General features: G+C 42.9%; 1 protein-coding gene across 1 annotated transcript in view; it reads right to left on the bottom strand.

The window, feature by feature from the left end:
- The window catches only part of TBC1D9 (TBC1 domain family member 9), a 114,253-nt gene that overhangs the window by 43,259 nt on the left and 49,753 nt on the right, over nucleotides 1–21,241 (bottom strand). Inside the window, exons 4-7 of the mRNA XM_034661737.1 lie at nucleotides 10,321–10,439; nucleotides 3,838–4,066; nucleotides 3,163–3,424; nucleotides 1,257–1,464 (exon numbers count right to left, since the gene is read on the bottom strand). Coding sequence (XP_034517628.1) covers nucleotides 1,257–1,464; nucleotides 3,163–3,424; nucleotides 3,838–4,066; nucleotides 10,321–10,439 — 818 coding nt within the window. The remainder of the gene's footprint in view (nucleotides 1–1,256; nucleotides 1,465–3,162; nucleotides 3,425–3,837; nucleotides 4,067–10,320; nucleotides 10,440–21,241) is intronic.

Here is a 21,241-nt window from a genome sequence, read left to right as displayed (position 1 = left end):
CTGTGGAAACAGGACAGAGGCCACCTCCTCCCCAGAAACAGTAGAATGTGTACAGAGTAAGAAGGTACAACGTCTTCATTGTGCACAAGAATAAGCCTGGGACTTTACTAAAATTCAGATTCCAAAACGTGCAGAAATTCAGAAAATGTGGGGCGGGCTCCAGAATCCGCCTCTGTGGCCAACAGCCTGGTGGTTCTGTTGCTGGTAACTGGCCAACCAGATCCAACACTTGGCTTTCTGATTCACAATCTAGACTGTTTCCTTGGAACCAAGCTGCTCTTAGGCCATGAGCAGGTGTAATAACTACATTTTCTAGTTTTTGTATTTGATGCTTTGATATCCTGGGCCTTGCTGACCCTGGCAGGGGCCACCCTCCCAGAGTTAGCGAACTCCAAGAGATAATAAAGGACTCACCTGGGAGCAGGCCATTCCTGTGCAAACCAAGCATGCAGAGCCCACCACATTGCTTCCACCTCCTTTAACCCAGCTCTCACACTCAGGGTCAACTATCCTTGCCCTGGTCACCCTGGGAGCCCAGATACCAGATAGCTAGGGATGGCCCCTATGCCCCTGCTGAAATTATTCCAACTAGCCCATCCTAAACCTGCTTACCTTGCCTTGCCTGTTTCTTCCCATAGAAATCACAATAAAGGCTCTTGCCCCTATTTCCTGACTCCCTCCGCCTATGGACCAACCATGGTGCTTCCCCAGTGTGCCCCATGGCCTCTCCCAGAGGGATGGTGAGTACAGCAAGCTCTCTTTCCAGGACAGCCACCTCCTGATGTGTTGGCCTCACCACACCTGAATAATAGTAAAATCTCCATTTTAAAACTCTAGGCGGGAGGGCCCTGGGTGGGTCAGTTGGTTAAGTGTCTGCATTCAGCTCAGGTCATGATCCCGGGGTCCTGGGATCGAGTCCTGCCTTCGGCTCCCGGCTCAGCGGGGAGTCTGCTTCTCCCTCTCCCTCTGCCCCTCCCTACCGCTCATGCTCCCTCTTGCTCTCTCTCTCGAATAAATAAAATCTTTAAAAAACCCCAAAAAACCTCTAGGCTGCCTTTTCTAGGAAGAAAAGCTCTTTCAGGTCACTGAGAGCGATGACAACACACAAAAGGGGGTGACTGGGGCCACCAAAGAATTATGAACATTCAACTATGGTTAAAAACCAACGAAATGCTGGTAAAAAAAACATCTGTGGTTCACACAGAAAAGGATTACCAAGGAAACTCTTAGAATACCCACTTTGACCTGACACCTACCTCCCGGAGTGGGATGATGAGGCTACACAGTTTCTCGCCCTTGCTGGTAAAGCAGATGTAATTTGTGGACACAAACATCTGCCCCAAAATGTGCATTTTGTTGAATGGAGTCCAGAGGGTGCAGTCGGTGTGGCCGTCCAGTTTTTCATCTTTGGGCAGCCGGAAAAGGGCACGGTATCTCTCACTCTTTGCCCTGGCATCGAGATCACTGGAAGGCAATAACAGAGTCAGCTCACAGCGAGAGCAACATCTCAATGGCTTCTGAAGGAAGCCGCAGGGGAGGTCCCCCGGCCCATCTTTCCGCTCCTCCATCCTGTCAGACTCATCGCGAACTCTAACCTATGACCCAGAAGCACAATTTAATTATTTTGATATACTCAGGTCCCCTGGGCAGTCATTTTACAATCAATATCTATAAATGCTAAAGAATCTTAGGAAAACCAGGTCTGGATAGGAAATCCACTCTTTCTCTAAAGGAATACAATAATTTCTAAAGAGATTATTCGCACTTCTCCAGAGCCACTTTTGAGGCCTTATCGCTTAAGAAAGATCTAATGAGAACGCAAATGAGCCTCATGAATCTACTGGCTATCACTGTCCGCCCTAAAAAGACGACAAAACTGCCTGAAACACAGAAACAACTAGAGTTTCCAACCTCAGCTCAATTGTTTTTCCCCCTTTTTCCTGTTTATCAAGTCAACTGTTCAAACCTCTCCTCTCAAGCTTCTGTGCCACCTCGGCCCTTGGGTGGTCAACTTTCTGGCTCCCCAGAACAAAGGGGAGCTCCCCCACGCCCTCCCTTTTCCCTCCAATTCGCTTCCACCCTCACCTGCCCTTACTTTCTTTCCATTGCAGAGGGAGAGGTACTGACACACATGCAAGCGATTTTTTCCATGTCCTATTGGATGTCACTTCTACAATGACTGGTTTTCTTACAGCTTTAGCTCTGTGTCCCCTCCTTCCCCGCACCTACCTTCACCACAAACCCTTCCCCTTCTATCCTATATTCAAATCTTTTACATTCTAAGAAGAGCACTCCCTCCTCCTTCACCACCGAATTTCTTGAAAAAGCAGCCTACACTTGCCTAATTCCCATTACCTTTCCTTTGTGACTCGATCCACTGCAGTAACACCACTCGCCCTCAACCAGTCTACTGAAACACCTCACCGGACAGCTTAACGCAGTGATCTCTTGTCACGTTCCAATTCCCAGCTGTATGCAGGGATTTCCAATCCCATCTACGCTCCGGGGCCCATCGTCTATGTGATGCTCTGCAGACAACCAGCTCCACACAATCGAAACTGAGCTGGCGCATCCCTTGGACACGCTCTCCCTCTCTCACTCCCCACTGCAGTTCTGGATAGTTCTGTGCATATACTCACACTTGAGAGCATGGACGTTTCCCTTGCCCTCTCTCTAGCTCCACTCCCACATCCGGACTTCCAGGTTTGTCTGCAGCCTCTCCTCATCACATGCCTTGCCACTTTCTAGACACTGATGGACTTCATTCCCTCTGTGCTTTCCCCTTGAGATTCCGGCATCATGTTATTCCCTGTGCCTGAAACAGCCATCCTACTGAATCTGGACGGGTAACTTCTATTACCTCTTGAGATCCATTCCAAGCAGCCTCCCCCGAGGGCCTTTCCCACCACCCTGTCCCATCTCCCCATAGCACCCCGCCCCCGAGGACCAGAAGAGTTCCCGTCACTTTGTGGCAGAGTTGGCCGTGCTGGCCGTGTCCGCCTCCCTCGTTGACATTTGAGCCCTTTAGACAGCCTTTTTCAGTTCTGCATCTATACCCAGAAAAGCGTTCAGACCTTGAAGTGATTCAGAAGAGGTTATATTTCATAAAAGAATGTAAGAGTTTCTTGTTCCTGAATGTACGACTCTGTCTCTGTCACCTACCGTTTTAGAGCTGACACTTTTTTAGGAGACTTCTTTTTCAGTTTGGGCAGGGATCTGTCCTGTTCAAATCCCTCATTATCTAAGAGTTGCCTCATGGCTATGTTGGCGAGCTGCTCCATTAACTTGAAGGTCTCATTGATGTTGAGAAACACAGAGAAGAAATGTTCACTGGACCTCGTGCTCACTTTGATCACATCAGGCAGAAGCAGCGTGGCGTTCTTCTCCAGCTGTGTGATGTCCACCCACCGGATCACCAGCTTGGCTGAGCACGGGGAACAAACTGGTCAACACCGGGCCCCTTAAAATCCCCAAAGGATCCTTCAGTCTCACAACCCAGCCCCCAACCACGCTGAACTCCTTTGAGTTTGCATGCCCCATATTTATTACTGTTTTGTCTGTTTCAGAGACAAATTCAGACCCCAGAAATTCTGAAGTCATCATTATTATGAAGTCCATGCCGATGGCATTTATTATAGCTTTGGGGAATCTTTGTTACTTAATAACCTTTTTTTTTTATAGTGAAAATAATTGACTTCACTTATTATGTAGTTAAAACACAGTGTTGACCGAGTCGTAACTACAGGTCTGTTTTTGGCATTTTGACGTGGTTTATGAGTTTAGGGCAAACCTCAGCAGACTTTCCCAAGCTTCCCTCTGAAATTCTAGACAACTCACCTTCCCTTCCCATAAGGAAAGAATAAAAGCAAAGGTGGTTAATACTGAGGTACATCCAACCCTGACGGGGGACCTTCCCCTTCCAGTAGCTGCAAGAGTAATAGTTGACGAGCTTCTCTTCCTCGGGCATCCCGAACAGCCTGTGGAATTTCACAATGGCTTCTTTAAACTTCTCCGTGTCATCATCTTCCTTCACATCATTGATCTTGTTATACTCTGCAATGATGCCCTAAAGCAAGGAGACAACGAGGCAAGCCACGAGCATTAATAAGACCAGGGCTGCTTTTTGCTGCATGCTGTAAATACTGGAAAGGAAAAAAACAATTCCTAATGCTAGAATTTTTTTTTTAATTGATACATTCTTTTTCAAAGGCAGCCCCCAAATTCTAAGCCCGTTACCGAGGAGCGCTTGTATACTAAAAGATCTTCAAATAACATTATTGATTTGATTATCTGTTTATTGGTGCTAATCATTTTAAGAAGTTCGCTTATGATGAAGCCCATGGTTTTATTCTACAAATGAGGAGATGTAAAGATTTTGCAAATTAGACCGGTTTTTCCTAGCTCGTCATGATAAAGTCACCCCAAAGGTCAATTTCTGCTTTTCTCAACATTAGTACTTCATTAAGAGAACAGAGATGGTTGGCTTTCACGGAGACCAGGGGAGATCCATTTGGAACCAGGGCTAATCCGGGCGTGAGCAGGCTCTGGTCACGTGCTGCATCAGGGAACTTCAGACAAGCACGAGGTGGCATGAGGGCCCTGGACCTCTGGGTGAGGAGAAGAGCCAGTTCAGGAGAAGGATGGACAAACCTTTCCCAGTTGGCAAATATACCTACAGCCTATGTGACATTTTGAAATTATCAATGCCTTTAGAGGGGGAAAATATATATATATATAGAGAGAGAGAGTAAATGAAATAAATGAATGAGTAAATAAAAGTGACTGAGTGGGAACCCACTAATAAGTAGGAGGAGTTGGGTTTCTAGGCAACCCCAAAGGCCAGTCAACTTAGAGTAAGCCTGGAGACCCTCAAGTGGGCTAATATCTGTTCCCTTGGACCACTTAGCAGGGCTCTGACCTAAAGTCAGAATAAGGAGAATATTGGAAGGGAGTGAGGTATAAAAAAACCAAATGATACCCATGTTTTGAGTGGAAAAACATTCACACTGCATTATCCCAGATCTACTAACTATCACACTTCTAGAATGCTCATCTAAATTTAAAAAAACAAACTGTTTCTAATGTGAGAGAATTTGTGAGGCTACGGAAGTGAGACGCAACACTTTGGAACACTCCAGGGCCTAGTACGTAACATCAACAAACCAAGCCTTGCCAACCGATTTCAACAGTCAAGGTTATAGTCCCCATCTGGCTCAACTCCCAACTTCCCCACCTTTAAGAAGAGAGAGGATCTAGAATGCAGAACCTCTCCTTAGTTTGCTTGTAATTTTCTAGCCAGGTGGACCAGATGATGGAACAAAGGGATGGAACGTCTCCTTCCTTTATGCCCTCAGATTCTACATAACATAAAATGGGTTATCCTGGTTCCAGGCAACAGCTCCACATCACTTAGAAAAATTACTACAATCCAAATATTTGAGATGCCCAATACAAATTTAAATACACAAAACACATTGACACAGGATGCACAAAAAGGAAAATTAACTTCGTGAACATGAAAAAATGTTCAACCTCATAATCAAAGACAGAAAATTCAAACAAGAAGACCCCAACTTTTACCTATTAAATCTGGAAAACCATTTAAACAACCAGAATGCTGAAAGTGAGCAATGGTATAATTGCACAGGGATTCTACTATACTGACAATCTCTACTAAGGTCCACTAAAAATGTGTAAACTAACTCAGTAATCAACATTTTGTAATTTGTAATCTATCCCAAAGGAATGAAACAAAAACTAGAGGAAAACTTATATGAAAAAGTGTTCACTGTATGGTATTATTGTTTGTGCCTGCCCCCACCAGTCTCAAAGCTAAGGAGACTTCTAGAAAGAGAGGAATGGTAAGGTCAATAGTGGGATGATATTCCACTATTAAAATAACAACTAAAAATTATATAACAATTCCAGTCAAGGAAACAAAGATGTGATACAAAATTATATGCACAGTAAGACTACTATTACGATAAAATGCACCCCAAAAATCTAGAAAGAAATATGCAAAATGTTATCTATGGGTTTGGATTATGGTTGCCTCCTCTGTAGTTAATTATTACATTTATAATTTATAAAAGTTAATTAAATCTCATAACAAATAAATTTGTTGGTTCTCTTCATTATTGGACAACTGAGAATGCTTAAACCATTTGCACATGAATGACATTCTTTCACACATAATTGCATTAATAGCAATTCCTTTCTCATAATTGGTTTCAGGGGAATTAAATGTGACATTTTTGGTATCATAAAAACAGTGAGAAGAACAGCTATTTGACATAATTGGTCCTTGTTTTCTTTTCTTTTTTCTTTTTGAAAATTTTATTTATTTATTTGACAGAGACACACAGCCAGCGAAGAGAGAGAGAACACAAGCAGGGGGAGTGGGAGGAAGAAGCAGGCTCCTAGCGGAGGAGCCTGATGTGGGGCTCGATCCCAGAATGCCAGGATCACGCCCTAAGCCGAAGGCAGATACTCAACGAGTGCCACCCAGGCGCCCCTTGTTTTATTTTCTGTTTTTCTGTTTGTGTTTGTTTTCCTCCTGGCTATTGTCACTTCTAAGCAATTTGCATCTATTGCCCAAAGACAGTACCATCTGAGGGAAGACTAGCAAAACCTAACTGAGGACCTCAGTAGTGGCTCCTGGGCAGGGAAGAGGCCTCTTGCCCATCCCCACACCAGTCGGCGGTCCCCTGCGACACGGTCAAATGAGGAACCTCACACTCTCTCCATTTCCATTACTTCCCAGAAATTCAGACACACGACTCAGAAATGAAATGAAGAAGTTATAAAATCAGAAGGGTTTTATCAATAAAACAACTCTCAGTTATTCGAGAACACTTTTTTGTTTGGAAGCTCCCGCCTCCTCCCAGCTTCAAACTGACCCTTCTGAAATCAGCCATCCTGAAGCAGCAAAAGATCCATCTTGAGGGGCAAAGGGTGAGGGAAAGGAAGAGGGTGATATGTTATACGTGCTTTTGGGCTGCTCAGCCCTCCCTAATTTTATGTGGTCCAGTTAAAATTCCGTCCTCTCCTTCAAAAATATCAGACCCTAAAAAGCAATGATAGTCTACTTCTTTTTCTGATTATAAAACTACTACTTATTCGTGTAAAAGTTTAGTGAAAGAGAAGAAATCAAGTAGAAAGTGACCATTCTGTGTAATTTTAATGAGAAGAGAACTATCAGGTCACTTCCTAGAATTCTTCCTTAACCTGGGTATAAAGAAAGGCTTTCTAGCGATGACTAAAAATTTGGAAAGAATTTCTAATTTTGACTAAATAAAACATTTAAATGTTCCATGGCAAAAACTATCATGAGCAAAGTCAAAAGACAACTGACAAACTTAGGGAAAAAATCTATGATATATATCTCCAATAAAAGGCTAGTCACCTTTATATAAAAGAACTTTTAAAAATTAAAGAAAAACAAGACCAAAGTCCCATGGAAAAACAGGTGAAAGACATGAGCAATCTACAGAAATATAAAAATGGCTATTAAACATTTAAAAAGATGTTCAACTTCACTCATAAGTGAGATAAATGTAAATTAAAACAACACTAAAATATTTCTCCCCCATCAGATTGGCAAAAACTCAAAAGCTTGATAATCTACTTTTTTGGTAAAGTTGTGGGAAAACAGGCATTCCCATACATGCCAGTGGGAATATAAAATGGTACGACTCCTGTGGGCGGGGGTGAATTTGGCAATATTAAGCAAAATGACACGTGCATTTACCCCTTGATCTGGCAATCCCACTTCTACCAATTTATCATAAAGATAGATCCCCACAATACACACACACACACACACATGCACGTGGAGATATATTATATATATATATATAATATAATCTCCATATTCATATATATCATGTATATTTTATATGTGTGAATTATAATTCATGCATATACTATATGTTTGTGTGTGTGTATGTGTATAACCATTTATAATTTCAAAATATTGGAAACTACTTAAATGTCCAAGTGTAGGAGAGTGCTGAATTCTCTATAGTACATACACACATAACATGCACCTATTAAAAAGAATTAGGCACTAAATGCAATGTGGGATCCTGGATTGGATCATGGAATAGAAAAGGACATGATGTGGAAAAACTAGTAAAATCCAAATAAAGTCTGTAGTAAACAATATTTTTTTTCTAAAGATCTATTTATTTGAGAGAGAGTGCACATGCATGCACACAGGACAGGGTGAGCAGGGGGAGGGGCAGAGGGAGAGGGAGAGAACCTCAAGCCGACTCCCCATTGAGTGCAGAGCCTGATAAGGGGCTCGATCCCACAACACCGAGATCATGACCTGAGCTGAAACCAAGAGTAGATGCTTAACCGACTGAGCCACCCAGGTGCCCCTGCAGTTAACAATATTGCATTACTGTTCATTTCTTAGTTTTGATAAATACACTATGGTTACAGAAGATGTTAATATTAATGGGAGCTAAGTGGTAGGGTCTATGGGAATTCCCTCTCCTATCTTTACCGTTCTTTTGTAAATCTAAAAATTAGTATTTCAAATAAAAACAAAACTATTAACATGTTTTTTTAAAAAACAAACACAACATGTGGATACTCTCTATGAACTGATATGAAGTGTTACCCAAGAGTTACTGAGTGAAAAGAGCAAATGCAGAGGTGCATATGTACATGAAGGCTTATGTGTAAGAATTAAAAAGAAATAAGAAAAATACATACACTTGCCTCTTTTTACAAAAAGAAACACAGGAAGGACAAGCCAGATAAGAAGGAAGTTGGTTAACTACAAGAGGTTGGGGAGAACAGGGTAGCAAGGAGGCAGAAGGGAGTTAACACTTTGGGAAATTTAAAATTTTGGAAGCATGCTAATATTTTCTGCATGCAAAAAATGAAGTTAAACTAACAATGCAGCAAAGAAGAAAGGGCCTGAAACTGAAAGCAAACTGAAACAAAAGGTTGATTCCAGGACTGGGACAGAGAAAGTACAAGATGAGTTTGGGACATGGGGCGCCTGGGTGACTCGGTTAAGTGTGTGACTTCAGCTCAGGTCATGATCCCGGGGTCCTAGGATCGAGCCCTGCATCAGGCTCTCCGCTCAGCGGCGAATCTGCTTCTCCCTCTCCCTCTGTGCTCTCTCTCGCTTTCGCTCTCTTTCAAATAAATAAATAAATAAAATCTTTAAAAAAAATGAGGAGTCTGTGGCATCCCATATAGCAGAAGTAAAGTGTTCAGAAAAGCCACAGGGACATGTCACAAGGACAAAGGAGGCAATCTGTAGGTGTTTCCTCTAGCTAAACCTGGGACAGTGTGAGTACCAAAATTATTAAGTCCAGTAATGAAACATGAACAACTGAAAAACACAGGAATCCACGAGTCCATAACAAAAACAAATCAATGAATAAATGCCAAGAGAGCTCTTGCTTATAGCAGAATAACAGGTGCCAACTGATAAATGTGAGAGAATGCTGGGATCAGAAAGCGATCGTTTTGTAAAAAGGTCACAGCGAAGATTGGTTCAGACAAAAAAATCATGAACGGACACTAAATCATGGGGCAATTTTGATAAGGAGTAGGTTATTTGCATGGCTTTAGAGTGTTTTCCCATAGAACATTTCAAATTGTTTATTATTGGAAAAGGCAAAATTACTAACTCTACAGTGGGGAACCCGGGTAGGTAACACCTTGCTGGGTTTCTATCAGCCACGAGGGGAGATATCATGTGCCTCCAGAAATGACACTCTGAAAAGGACGTAAGATCACTTATGAGGTGCTCTTCCTGGGTATGCATAATCAGAATCAAATCCTAGGAGACATCTAACAAAACCCAAAATGAAAAATATCCCGTTAAAAAAAATAGAAACACATACATAAACACATGAATGTCATAAAAGACAAAGAAAGGCTATAGAAACGTTCTAGATTGAAGGAGACAAGAGATGAAAACCAATTCAACAGCTTCCTAGACTGGATCTTGCACTGGACTGAAAGGGAAAAAATGCTAGACACAGGGTCAATGAACAAGATTGGAGTATGTGCCAAATATTAAAGTATAATGTTAACATTAAATTTACTGGAGGTGATTAACTGCAGTGTTATTATTTAACAGAATATTCTTAGAAATACACAGTGAAGGATTTGGGGGGGATTCCCCTCAAACAGAAAGTAAATGAGCACTCCAATGATACTGTAAATGGGGTGAAACGTTAACAACAGGAGAATATGCAAAAGGTCTACAGGCTCTTTTACAACGTTTCTGTAAGTGTGAAATTATTTCCGATTAAAAGTTGAAACGAAACAAAACAAACAACCCTCTACCTGTATTTTTCCTCTCACAAATGTGGTGATATCATTCTCGTTTTCAAAGATGGACAGTGTCTGCAGTAGATTCTGCTCAAGCCACTCCCAGTGTTCGGTGATTTCTTTTCTGGAACCTCCTGTACGAATAATAAGATGATAAAACATGATACTAACATTTCAGGAATTTACAAGATACTTAAATAGGCGCACTTCATCAAAGGCAGTGTCACTAAAGGAGACCACTGTCCGAACAGCTCTGCCTTTAAATGCTTTCTCCCTTTCCGAGTAAGCAGTGTCTTATGGTCAAGTCTGATCAGGTGGGTTCAGAAACTTCTCCGACGCTGTCTCCAGTTAAAAGACAGCAACACTTCTCCCACTCACTTCTCTGGATTGGGACTTGAGCATGACCCTCCACTTGTCTCCCTCCTAGAACCTGCATGCACGTCACAAGGGAAACTAGATCTCGTTAGGATACGAAGTTACGGTTGTTAAGTTGCAAGAATATGAGAGCTTTGGTATGCCCCTGGAGGTCTGATGTAACCACCTTCTATAATGGGCAAAAATGATCCTTGCTCACTTCAATTATGAATGAGACGTGAAAGTGGACGATCGCTGTGGAACAGCTGCCTGGCTCTCGCGAGCACGGCCGCCTTGAAATGTAATGGGATGAGGTCATCCTCACAGCCTCCGAGCAAGTCACTACACTTCAGTCAGTGATGAGAAGCATCAGTCACCTCGCCTGGCAAGCTCCACACTGAAACAACCCTAGCCTTGTAGCCCACGTAATGGGCACCGCTCTCCGCTCAGGACTGCACAGTGTCCCACGGAGGTATGCCGCCAGGATGTGGCTATAAAGATACTGGGCTAAATTCCCTCCCCTTCTCCTTTTATTCTTGCTCTGGGATTGTTAATGATCTTGCAGAAAACCATGTTTTATAAATCATTCATATCCATATATATAAATCGTAGGCTACTCATTCCAGAATTAAGGAATGACTTTCTGATTCCACTGATTCAACCTCCAGGCATGTCCTTAGATTTCCAAGCTTTCTTTTCCTTAATTTCTTAACAGTGTCTCTTCTTCTCTTTGTTCTCTGTCACCAGTAATTTAAGGTAAGTCAGAATCGCACTCTGACTCCTGACAAAGAAAGGCGGGAGGCACGAATGTGTCTACAATGATACTCAGAACTGTCAGAGCAGAACTAAGATCTCCCCGAGGTGAGGCAGGTTTGAGGGGGTTCAGAACCACTGTGTAAGGAGAGAAAAAACAAAACCAAACCCAAGTTCATTTTCTTTTCTTTTAACACTAACCACCAAAGCTGCCTACACGGAATCCCGATGCAGAGGATGAAAGCAGATTTGTTCGTGGAGAGGCAGCGGTGTGAAACACGAAGGAACAGACTGCTGATCTCTGTGGGCGTTACCAATGGCTCGTTATTTGGGGCCAGAGTCAACCACAGGTAAAGACAAGGGATGACTCTGTACCGCGATGTCACGGAGAGAGCTAGAACACAGGACACCTGCGCCCCCCTCCCTCTGCCACCAGCCAGTTGGATGACTTTAGACAGTTTTGTTTAATCTGTAAAATGGAGATGAATTAAACACACACACACAACAAACCCTTATCCATCTCAGAGCAATGCTATAAAAATCCCAAGGGATAACGTCCACAGAGATACTTTGGGAAATAGGAAATATTTTTCAGATGCAAACAACAATGCCCATTTGGAATATTGAGGGGAATGAGTTATTTTGGAGTTTACCAGAGTGCTTTAAAACACTTCAGACTTCAAATTTTTAAACAGTCACTGGAAAGGTTTCTTTCTTTTTAAAGATTTTATGTATTTATTTGAGAGAGAGCAAGCAGAGCATGAGCAGGGGAGGGGCAGAGGGAGAGGGAGAAGCAGACTCCCCACCGAGCAGGGAGCCCGACTCAGGGGCTCGATCCCAGGACCCTGAGATCACGACCTGAGCTGAAGGCAGACGTGTTACTAACTGAGACACGCAGGCACCCTGGTCACTGGAAAAGTTTCTAAAATATGCCGTGCCCTTCCTTGTCTGTAAACAGGTCCCTACCATCACCAGCTGTGACTGGCTGTGATAGGCAGATAGAGCCTGTTAATGCCTGCCATGAGCCCGCCACCCCAGGCACCTGTGCTTGCTGGCACTGTCGGATGCGTGCACCTCGGGACAGAGGCACTCCTGGAGACCCATGGGACAGCTGAGCTTCCACAGACCTGCCGGGCACAACTCCCAGCACCTGTCTGATCTTGCTTCTTCTTCTGCCCCTGCCTATGTTGATCGCAGAGGTGCTTTCCAGAGGCTGGTTTTCACACGGTCTGGCTATTGACCGGTACCTTACCATGCTCGGCCCCTGACCAGGTACTTGACTTTAGAGTCCCGGTTACGCTGGCTCTGGAATCCAACCTCGGCTCAACCTCACTAATGTTCAGTTATTCTGGATAGAAAAGTCTATCAGCTACAAGACCCAGGACAGAACAGGTGCGCTTTCAGCTTTGCACATGCTGCCTTCAGAGTGTTCTTTCTGCACGTATTCACGTAAGCACACACAGCCACCCACACACGCAGGGTAAAAATGGTGCAGGTGCATGCATATACTCATTCAACAAGCATTTACTCATACTTCCAACTGTCGTGGATAAAATACAAAGACATTATGGCTAATTCTCATCTTTTTTTTAACATAGATTTTTAAAGATTTTATTTATTCATTTTTAGACAGAGAGAGCACAGGGGCAGGGGAGAAGCAGAGAGAGAGACAGTACTCTTGTACTAAAGCTCAGATTTACTATAAACATTGTTTCTCCACCTACCGCCTTCTCTGCCGTCCCAGGACCTGCTGTGTCCCACGCGTTACACTGTCCATCATTTCCGTGATCTCCACCTTGTACCACCTAACACCATTTGCACCACCGGCTCTTCCACTTCTTGCTGCCCAGGACGGGAATCCCCGCATTTCTATCTTCTATTACTACCACTGCCCCCCACTGCTGCGCCTGTGAGGCTTCCATTCTGCTCTCCATCTCCTGTTGCTTCTCTCATACTTCTGAGTGTCACATGAAAAGACTAGGCTTCTAGAGTTATCCTGAGCCGCTCATTGCTCCCGCATATAGGAGAGGAGCCGACACCGCATATCTCAGCATCTTGAGGTCCTGCAGCTCTTTCAGCGTGCTCAGTGCCTTGGGCCTGCTTCTGAACTACCAGACAGGTTTTGGAGGTTTCTTCTGGCTCTATTATCTAAGATTCCAAAGTTCCAGAAGACTGAGCTCTAGATAAGGAAGGACTTCATGTACCATTATAGGAAACCATTATCACCATATGCTACTCGAGAAGAGAAAAAGACACAAATGCCATCAGCCACTGGTAGTTTCAGGAATTAACTATGGATACTTATCTATCCCCAACAGATACTTTTTTTATTATTATGACCAGTTAGCCAACATCATTAGTTTTCGATGCAGTGTTCAATGATTCATTAGTTGTGTATAACACGCAGGGCTCATGACAACATGTGCCCTCCTTAATACCCATCAACCAGTTACCCCATCCCCCCACCCTCCTCCCCTCAGCAACCCTCAGTTTGTTTCCAGGAGTCCATAGTCTCTCATGATTTGTCTCCCTCTCTGATTTCTTCCCATTCATTTTTCCCTTCCTTCTCATAATGTCCTCCACGCTATTCCTTATGTTCCATGTATGAGTGAAACCATATAATTGTCTTTCTCTGATTGACTTATTTCACTTAGCATATTCCACTCCAGTTCCATCCACATCGATGTAAATAGTAGGTATTCATCCTTTCTGATGGCTGATTAATACTCCATTGTATATATGCACCACATCTTTATCCATTCATCTCCCAAGAGATATTTTCTAGGGTGAGTAATGAAATATACCTTTTACATTTATTGCTTACTATAGAAAAGCACCACATTGTCTGAACACTTTCCTGAATGCTCCAGGTTCTGAGGAACTAGAAGTACGATCAACAGGGATAAAGCAGAGCTGGATTCCCTGACCCAGCAGACGAGACAAATTCTGAAGACGCCACCCTTGTAAAAAGTATTTCTGAAATCAGGTGTCCATTCCTGTTCAGTTCTCACTCCAGACCAAAGAGTCCACATTACCTCTCAGAGATCACAGAGCAAATGTCCTGTTAACTGCTTGAGACCCACTGTCATTTTGCTGGACCACTCTTTAGGAATGAGCAAAACTCCAAAGGAAAAATGTTGGAATCCTAAATGTTCCTTATAAATAGCTCTTTCCTTTCTCAAGACACTAAATACAAGTGCTGTATTTAGTAGTTAAGATTTTGGAAGCTTTCTTTTGTTATTTTTGAAGGTGAGGTAACACGGGGCTCCGGTGCTGTGATTAGGGACTGGTCTGTTTACCCAGAAGTTTGAACAGAAGGTGCTAGATGCTCAGAATAAGAAAGGAAGGGCTTGGCTGTCGATTTTCTGGAAAGGCTTCATTTACAGAGCTACAGCAGGAAATCCAAGCTGACCTGACTGTGCAATCAGCTGGAACAATGAAGAAAGACGGTGTTGGGAATGAGAATCTTTCAGAAAATCCAAGTCAATCCAGGCTGAAGCATTCTGCTGTGGTAAAAACTAGATCAACACTTGATGGGCTTAAGGTTACTTAGAAATTAATTTTGGAAAAATGGGAATCTTTATCTTTCGGAGTGGTGGTTTTTGTTTTATTTATTTTGTTTTGTTTTTAAGAATGCTAGCCATAGGCCCTGTTGCACATATCTGGGCAAAATTTGAACATTATTTAAGATGATGAAAAATACAAAATCATCCTAGTCTAACCTCTCATCTAACTTAAAATATATCTTAAAGTACATAAAGACTACTTGAAATAAAAAGGAAGACGTATTAAGATGGACCCACGATTTGATTCTATCATATCTGGCCTCTAAGGATTAAAACAAAGGCTTAGGACCCTACTGACAGATAATCAGTAGATATTTCTTTGTGATGCATGATTACCTCACTCCAAAACCTATACTTAAGGATGAATACCTACCATTTACATTGATGTGGATGGAACTGGAGGGGTTTAGGCTAAGTGAAATAAGTCAATTAGAGAAAGACAATTATCATATGGTTTCACTCCTGTGAGGAACAGAAGGAATAGCAAGGAGGGAGAACTGAAGTGGGGGAAATCAGAGAGGGAGACAAACCATGAGAGACTCTTGACTCTGGGAAACAAACTGAGGGCTGCTGGAGGGGAGGTAGGCGGGGGGATGGGGTAACTGGATGATGGGCACTAAGGAGGGCACGCACGTGTTGGGATGAGCGCTGGGTATTATACGCAAATAATGAATTATTTAGCACTACATCTGAAACTAATGATGTACTTTGTTGACANACCATTTACATTGATGTGGATGGAACTGGAGGGGTTTAGGCTAAGTGAAATAAGTCAATTAGAGAAAGACAACTATCATATGGTTTCACTCCTGTGAGGAACAGAAGGAATAGCAAGGAGGGAGAACTGAAGTGGGGGAAATCAGAGAGGGAGACAAACCATGAGAGACTCTTGACTCTGGGAAACAAACTGAGGGCTGCTGGAGGGGAGGTAGGCGGGGGGATGGGGTAACTGGATGATGGGCACTAAGGAGGGCACGCACGTGTTGGGATGAGCACTGGGTATTATACGCAAATAATGAATTATTTAACACTACATCTGAAACCAATGATGTACTTTGTTGACGAATTGAATTTAAAAAAAGGATGTTAGTTGGGAAAACAAAACAAAACGCAAAAAAACAAAACCTACTTAAGTGCAGTAAGTATGACTAGAGATTAAAAATAAGAAGCCTGGTTATCAGGGAGACAAGATCACATCATAGATCAGAACACAGGCTTTGATGTAAAAAAAGAGTACAGCTGATTTCAAAAGTACACATACTGACTTGTAATCGTAGGTAAATTACTTAATTTCTTTGTGCTTCAAATACCTCATCTGTAATATGTAGGTAATAACCCGTACCACATTGGTTTGTGCTGGGGATTAAAGAAGATAACACACACATGTGAAGTCCTTAGCACAGGTCTAGAATACACAAAGCACTCAATAAACAGCTGCTTTTGCTATTACCATTGCAAGCAATAGACAAAGATCTCATTTGACAGGTGATGCAGGAGGTATTTCTAACTTCTGATGTCAGGGCACTAAGATAGCAGCTGTTTAACCCTTGCCTGAGTAACACCCATTCAGCAGAAATGTCTCTGGCCGTGGCATCATTATGTTCGGACTGCAAAGTGTGCACGTTACTGGAGTAAGGAGCTCCTAGAACAACTCCTTGTGTAACTACTGTAAGCTTCCTACGTAACCCTGCCTCTGGTCTCTTATGGGTCATAATTATATGCTCATAGCATTATAACCACTTTGAGAAAAGAGAAGCCTGGGTAACTTNAAATTACTTAATTTCTTTGTGCTTCAAATACCTCATCTGTAATATGTAGGTAATAACCCGTACCACATTGGTTTGTGCTGGGGATTAAAGAAGATAACACACACACGTGAAGTCCTTAGCACAGGCCTAGAATACACAAAGCACTCAATAAACAGCTGCTTTTGCTATTACCATTGCAAGCAATAGACAAAGATCTCATTTGACAGGTGATGCAGGAGGTATTTCTAACTTCTGATGTCAGGGCACTAAGATAGCAGCTGTTTAACCCTTGCCTGAGTAACACCCATTCAGCAGAAATGTCTCTGGCCGTGGCATCATTATGTTCGGACTGCAAAGTGTGCACGTTACTGGAGTAAGGAGCTCCTAGAACAACTCCTTGTGTAACTACTGTAAGCTTCCTACGTAACCCTGCCTCTGGTCTCTTATGGGTCATAATTATATGCTCATAGCATTATAACCACTTTGAGAAAAGAGAAGCCCAGGTAACTCCTCCAGCCTTGACTGTAAAATTCTTCCAGTCCCGGATGTGGTTGATCTCCTTATTTTACTTATTTCACTTAAGTGCCAAGGTCTTTTCCCGCTCTGATGGGGAGAAGGTAAGTGGCTATCTTTCTGGAAGGCAATCCAGCCAGAGACACTAAAAGCCTTACAGATATGTATACTTTTTGACTCAGCATATCTATTTCTATAAATTTACCCTCAAGTGATGAATAAAGGAATGTGAAGAGATTTTTTTCAGAGGATATTGATTCAGGTTGTTCAAAATGCAATTAACATTAGGGGAAAAAAAGACTCATGTTTCCGATAATAGTGTATCAGATAAATTATGTTACACACAAAATAAAATATTGTCTACTTATTAAAACTGACATTACAGAAATAGTTTTATTAACATGGAAAGCCTATACATACATGTACATACACACATATATACATATATGTTTTTACATACTCACACACATATATATACAAAGTCTCAAAGGTGATTTGGAGGGGCTCCTGGGTGGCTCAGTCAGCTAAGCGTCTGACTCTTGGTTTCGGCTCAGGTTCTGATCTCAGGGTCTTAAGATCAAGCCCCGTGTGGGGCTCTGAACTCAGCGAGGAGTCTGCTGAGGTTTCTTTCTCCCTCTCCCTCTGCCACCCTCCACACCCGTGTGCTCCTTCTCTCTTTCTCTAAAAGAAATAAATAAATCTTTAAAAAATATAAAAATAAATAAAAAATAAAAGGTGATTTGTAGAGTGGCATTATTGTTTTCAAACTTTTATTCCTTTTGCTTATCCGTATTTTCTAATTCTCTGCAATGAACATGTATTACTTAAAGAAAAAAACAAGTTCTTTTTTTTTCCCCTGGAAAAAAACCCAAATCTTTAGTTTTTCTCCTTGCCTGGCACGGCCCAGACTCCAGACACCTGAGCTTCGCTTTTTTAAAGATATATTTATTTATTTGAGAGAGAGAGAGTGAGCAGAAGCGGGAGAGGTGGGGGGAGAAGAAGAGAGAATTCCAAGCAGACCCCCTGCGGAGCACAGAGCCTGACACGGGGCTCGACCCCACAAACCTGAGACCATGACCCGAGCCCAAATCAGGAGTTGGATGCCTGACTGCACCACCCAGCCACCCCACAAGTTCTTTTTTTTTAAGCTGCTGTGTTCCCAAGGATACAAGAATAGTCCTTGAGCTACCTGGACCAAGAAAGGAAGATAAAATACCAACTTCCACATTACATGCACTTCATGTGGATGGCAACTAAATTACCTCACATTTTCTCTCTCTAGTGTAGAGAAAGGGCAAAAGCAGAAGCAACTAGCAATCTCTAATTAAACGCTGGGTCTTACCAGCTGCTGACTGCAAGAATGCTTCATCATAAAAGCCAGTATAGCACTGCTCAAAAAGTGCTGGGCTAGGAAGGGGGAAACCTAAGAATTAGGTCTCAGCTCTGCACTAACTAGCTACAACCAGCTTTGTGAACTTGGGCAGTTCACCTTGCCTCTGCATCCTAGTGAAATAAAACCGTTAGGCAAGATGGTGGCTAAAATATCTTGCAGGTCTGAAAACCAATGACCATCTAGGCCCAGATGAAATTCTGGGATGGTAAAGAAAAGAGAAACTAAATCAGCAGGGAGCCCAATCAAGGCACTGTGCGGGGCTGTGTCATCAGTGAAGTGCCCATCAAACACACATCCTCCACCCCATCTCCTTTATCAGCCCTGCTGGAAGGTCAGATGTATCCACAGGGAATTGTCATCAGCTCCTTCTTTCTTTCTGTTTGTCTCTCTTCTCGGTGGTCCCAGAGCTCCTCTGTAGACAACGTCCTTGGAGTTACCAGCATTTTTACGAGTCTATATTCTCACTGAAGCTGTATAACCCTTCTTACAGTTAGAACCTTCTAGCTCTTCTAATGGGGAGAGCCAAATGGTTTGCCTTCTACTGAAATCCAATGAAGGCCAAGGAGGGCAGAGGACTGGTCTCTCTCCAGTCTCTGGGGCACCAAGTCCAAAACACCAGGTGCTGAGGGAAGACCTGTAGCTGCTTAGCTCCTTAATGAGAGCCTCAGATGCAAAATGGTCAGTCAACTGACAGGTGGGGAGAGGGGGAGACTGTCGGAATATAACAAGCTCAACAAAGCTGGCTAGACAAATTCCTATGGTACTGCTTCGTTTATGTTCTTAGAGATGGCAAAAGGTATAATTTAATGCATAAACCACTGAGCAAAATGCAATTCAGCAGGCTAGAACTGATGGCACAATGGAATATCAACCAAAGAGAAAGGTGGTCGGGACGCCTGGGTGGCTCAGTTGGTTAAGCATCTGCCTTGGGCTCAGGTCATGATCCCAGGGTCCTGGGACCGAGTCCCATGCTGGGCTCCCTGCTCAGCGGGGAGCCTGCTTCTCCCTCTGCCTGCCACTCCCCCTGCTTGTGCCTGCACTCTCTCTTTCTGACAAATAAATAAAATAAATCGTAAAAAACAAAAACAAAATAAAAAAAAAAAACAAAGAGAATGGTGGCTTCGTTTTGGGTGGTGGTGAAAAAAAACAGTCATTACTGAGGACTGTTTTGGGGTCCCTTTCCCAATTAAAGGTCTCAATGCCAAAGAAAAGTAAAAAAACAAAACAAAACAAAACAAACCAATAAATCTGGATACAACTGTTAAATTAGAAGCAGCATATGAAAATAATGTTTTACCAAATAGCTCTTGCTTTTTCCCCACTCTTCTTTCTGTGTGGTTCATACTGCCAAGGGCCAGGTGACTGACTGCTATATTGGGAGTAAGTGAGACTCAACGCAAAAGACTCCCCCTGCCTGGCTCTTTGCGGCTCAAGTCTAAGGCAAGTCAAACGCCTAGGATTTACCCCTGCTTTTCTATAGAAAGTGGTCTACACGAACACACTGATGGTAGACGCTCCCTTGAATCCGATTTACACACTGCGGATTGACGACGCGTATGGCACACAGCAGTGTTTTGCAATCCTGTGGCTTCTACGGGGCAGGGAGTCAGACTCACCTAGTTTTCTGCTGATGCTTCTCTTACAGCAAAGATTCATGAAAGTTAAGCAAATTAAAAAGCTCTTGACACACTGTCCCACCAAATACCGATTCTGTAGTTCACAAAAAAACGACATTAAAATTACAAACCGAAAGGTCAGCGTATCAGAGAAATCTGAAAGCTGGCAGCTTCCGCTCTTAAAATCCTCTCCTGAAAGGGAGCCAGCAATTTGGGTTTTACATGGAAATCGATAAGAAGGACTAATGGGTGAATGGGACTTTCACACTGGTTGTCACTTCCGTGGAGTCTTCCACAAGGAAATTCTGGATGTATCTCTATGGGTAATCAATATCTGCAAAAGCTAAACTAAAACTGTTCTTAGCTTATTCTAATGAGATCATGCAGTTGTGGCAGGCATTATTTACTGGGGAAATGAAAGTACATCTCCTTGTGGTATAAATTATGCCATCAGCACGTACTGCCTCTTGTTCCTTAGCTTTGGTTTGGCAAATAATTCAGGAATAATTCAGCTTTGAAACTCTGGGCTCTTTCCTACATGAGCATTCACAGGAACATCGCTTCACAGAATCTTAGAATGGCAAAGCCCCAGAAACTTTAACTGAGGAGTAGTGACGTCGGGTCACAGGGAAAGAAGAAAAGGCTAGGGCTGAGGTGGCAGGAAAAGAAAAGTCACAGAGGCACACACCAGCAGCTCCCCTTGCCGTAAACACAAGCTGACTGGCAAGGCCAGGAGCCTAGAGTTGCTGTGAGGAGACGTATGAGGGCTCCAAGGAGCTCCAAAGGATCTCAAAAGCCTCTGGACACAAGTGGTAGGCAGGCTGGAAGGTGAGAGACAAAGTGTCAGAGTGCCCTTTCCACACCCTTGTTAAGTCAAGTGGTTAAGCGGCTCTGCCTGATTTCCAATTCCCTTTCTTTTTACCTCTTCACTTGCTGCCTACAATGTCTATTTTAACACAGTCTAGAATGTTTGCCGACTAACTGTGACCCTTT

Source organism: Ailuropoda melanoleuca, chromosome 5 (assembly GCF_002007445.2).
Source record: "Ailuropoda melanoleuca isolate Jingjing chromosome 5, ASM200744v2, whole genome shotgun sequence".
Lineage (NCBI taxonomy): Eukaryota > Metazoa > Chordata > Mammalia > Carnivora > Ursidae > Ailuropoda > Ailuropoda melanoleuca.
The sequence above is the reverse complement of the archived record's forward strand: the minus strand, read 5'-3'. Positions and strand labels throughout refer to the sequence as shown.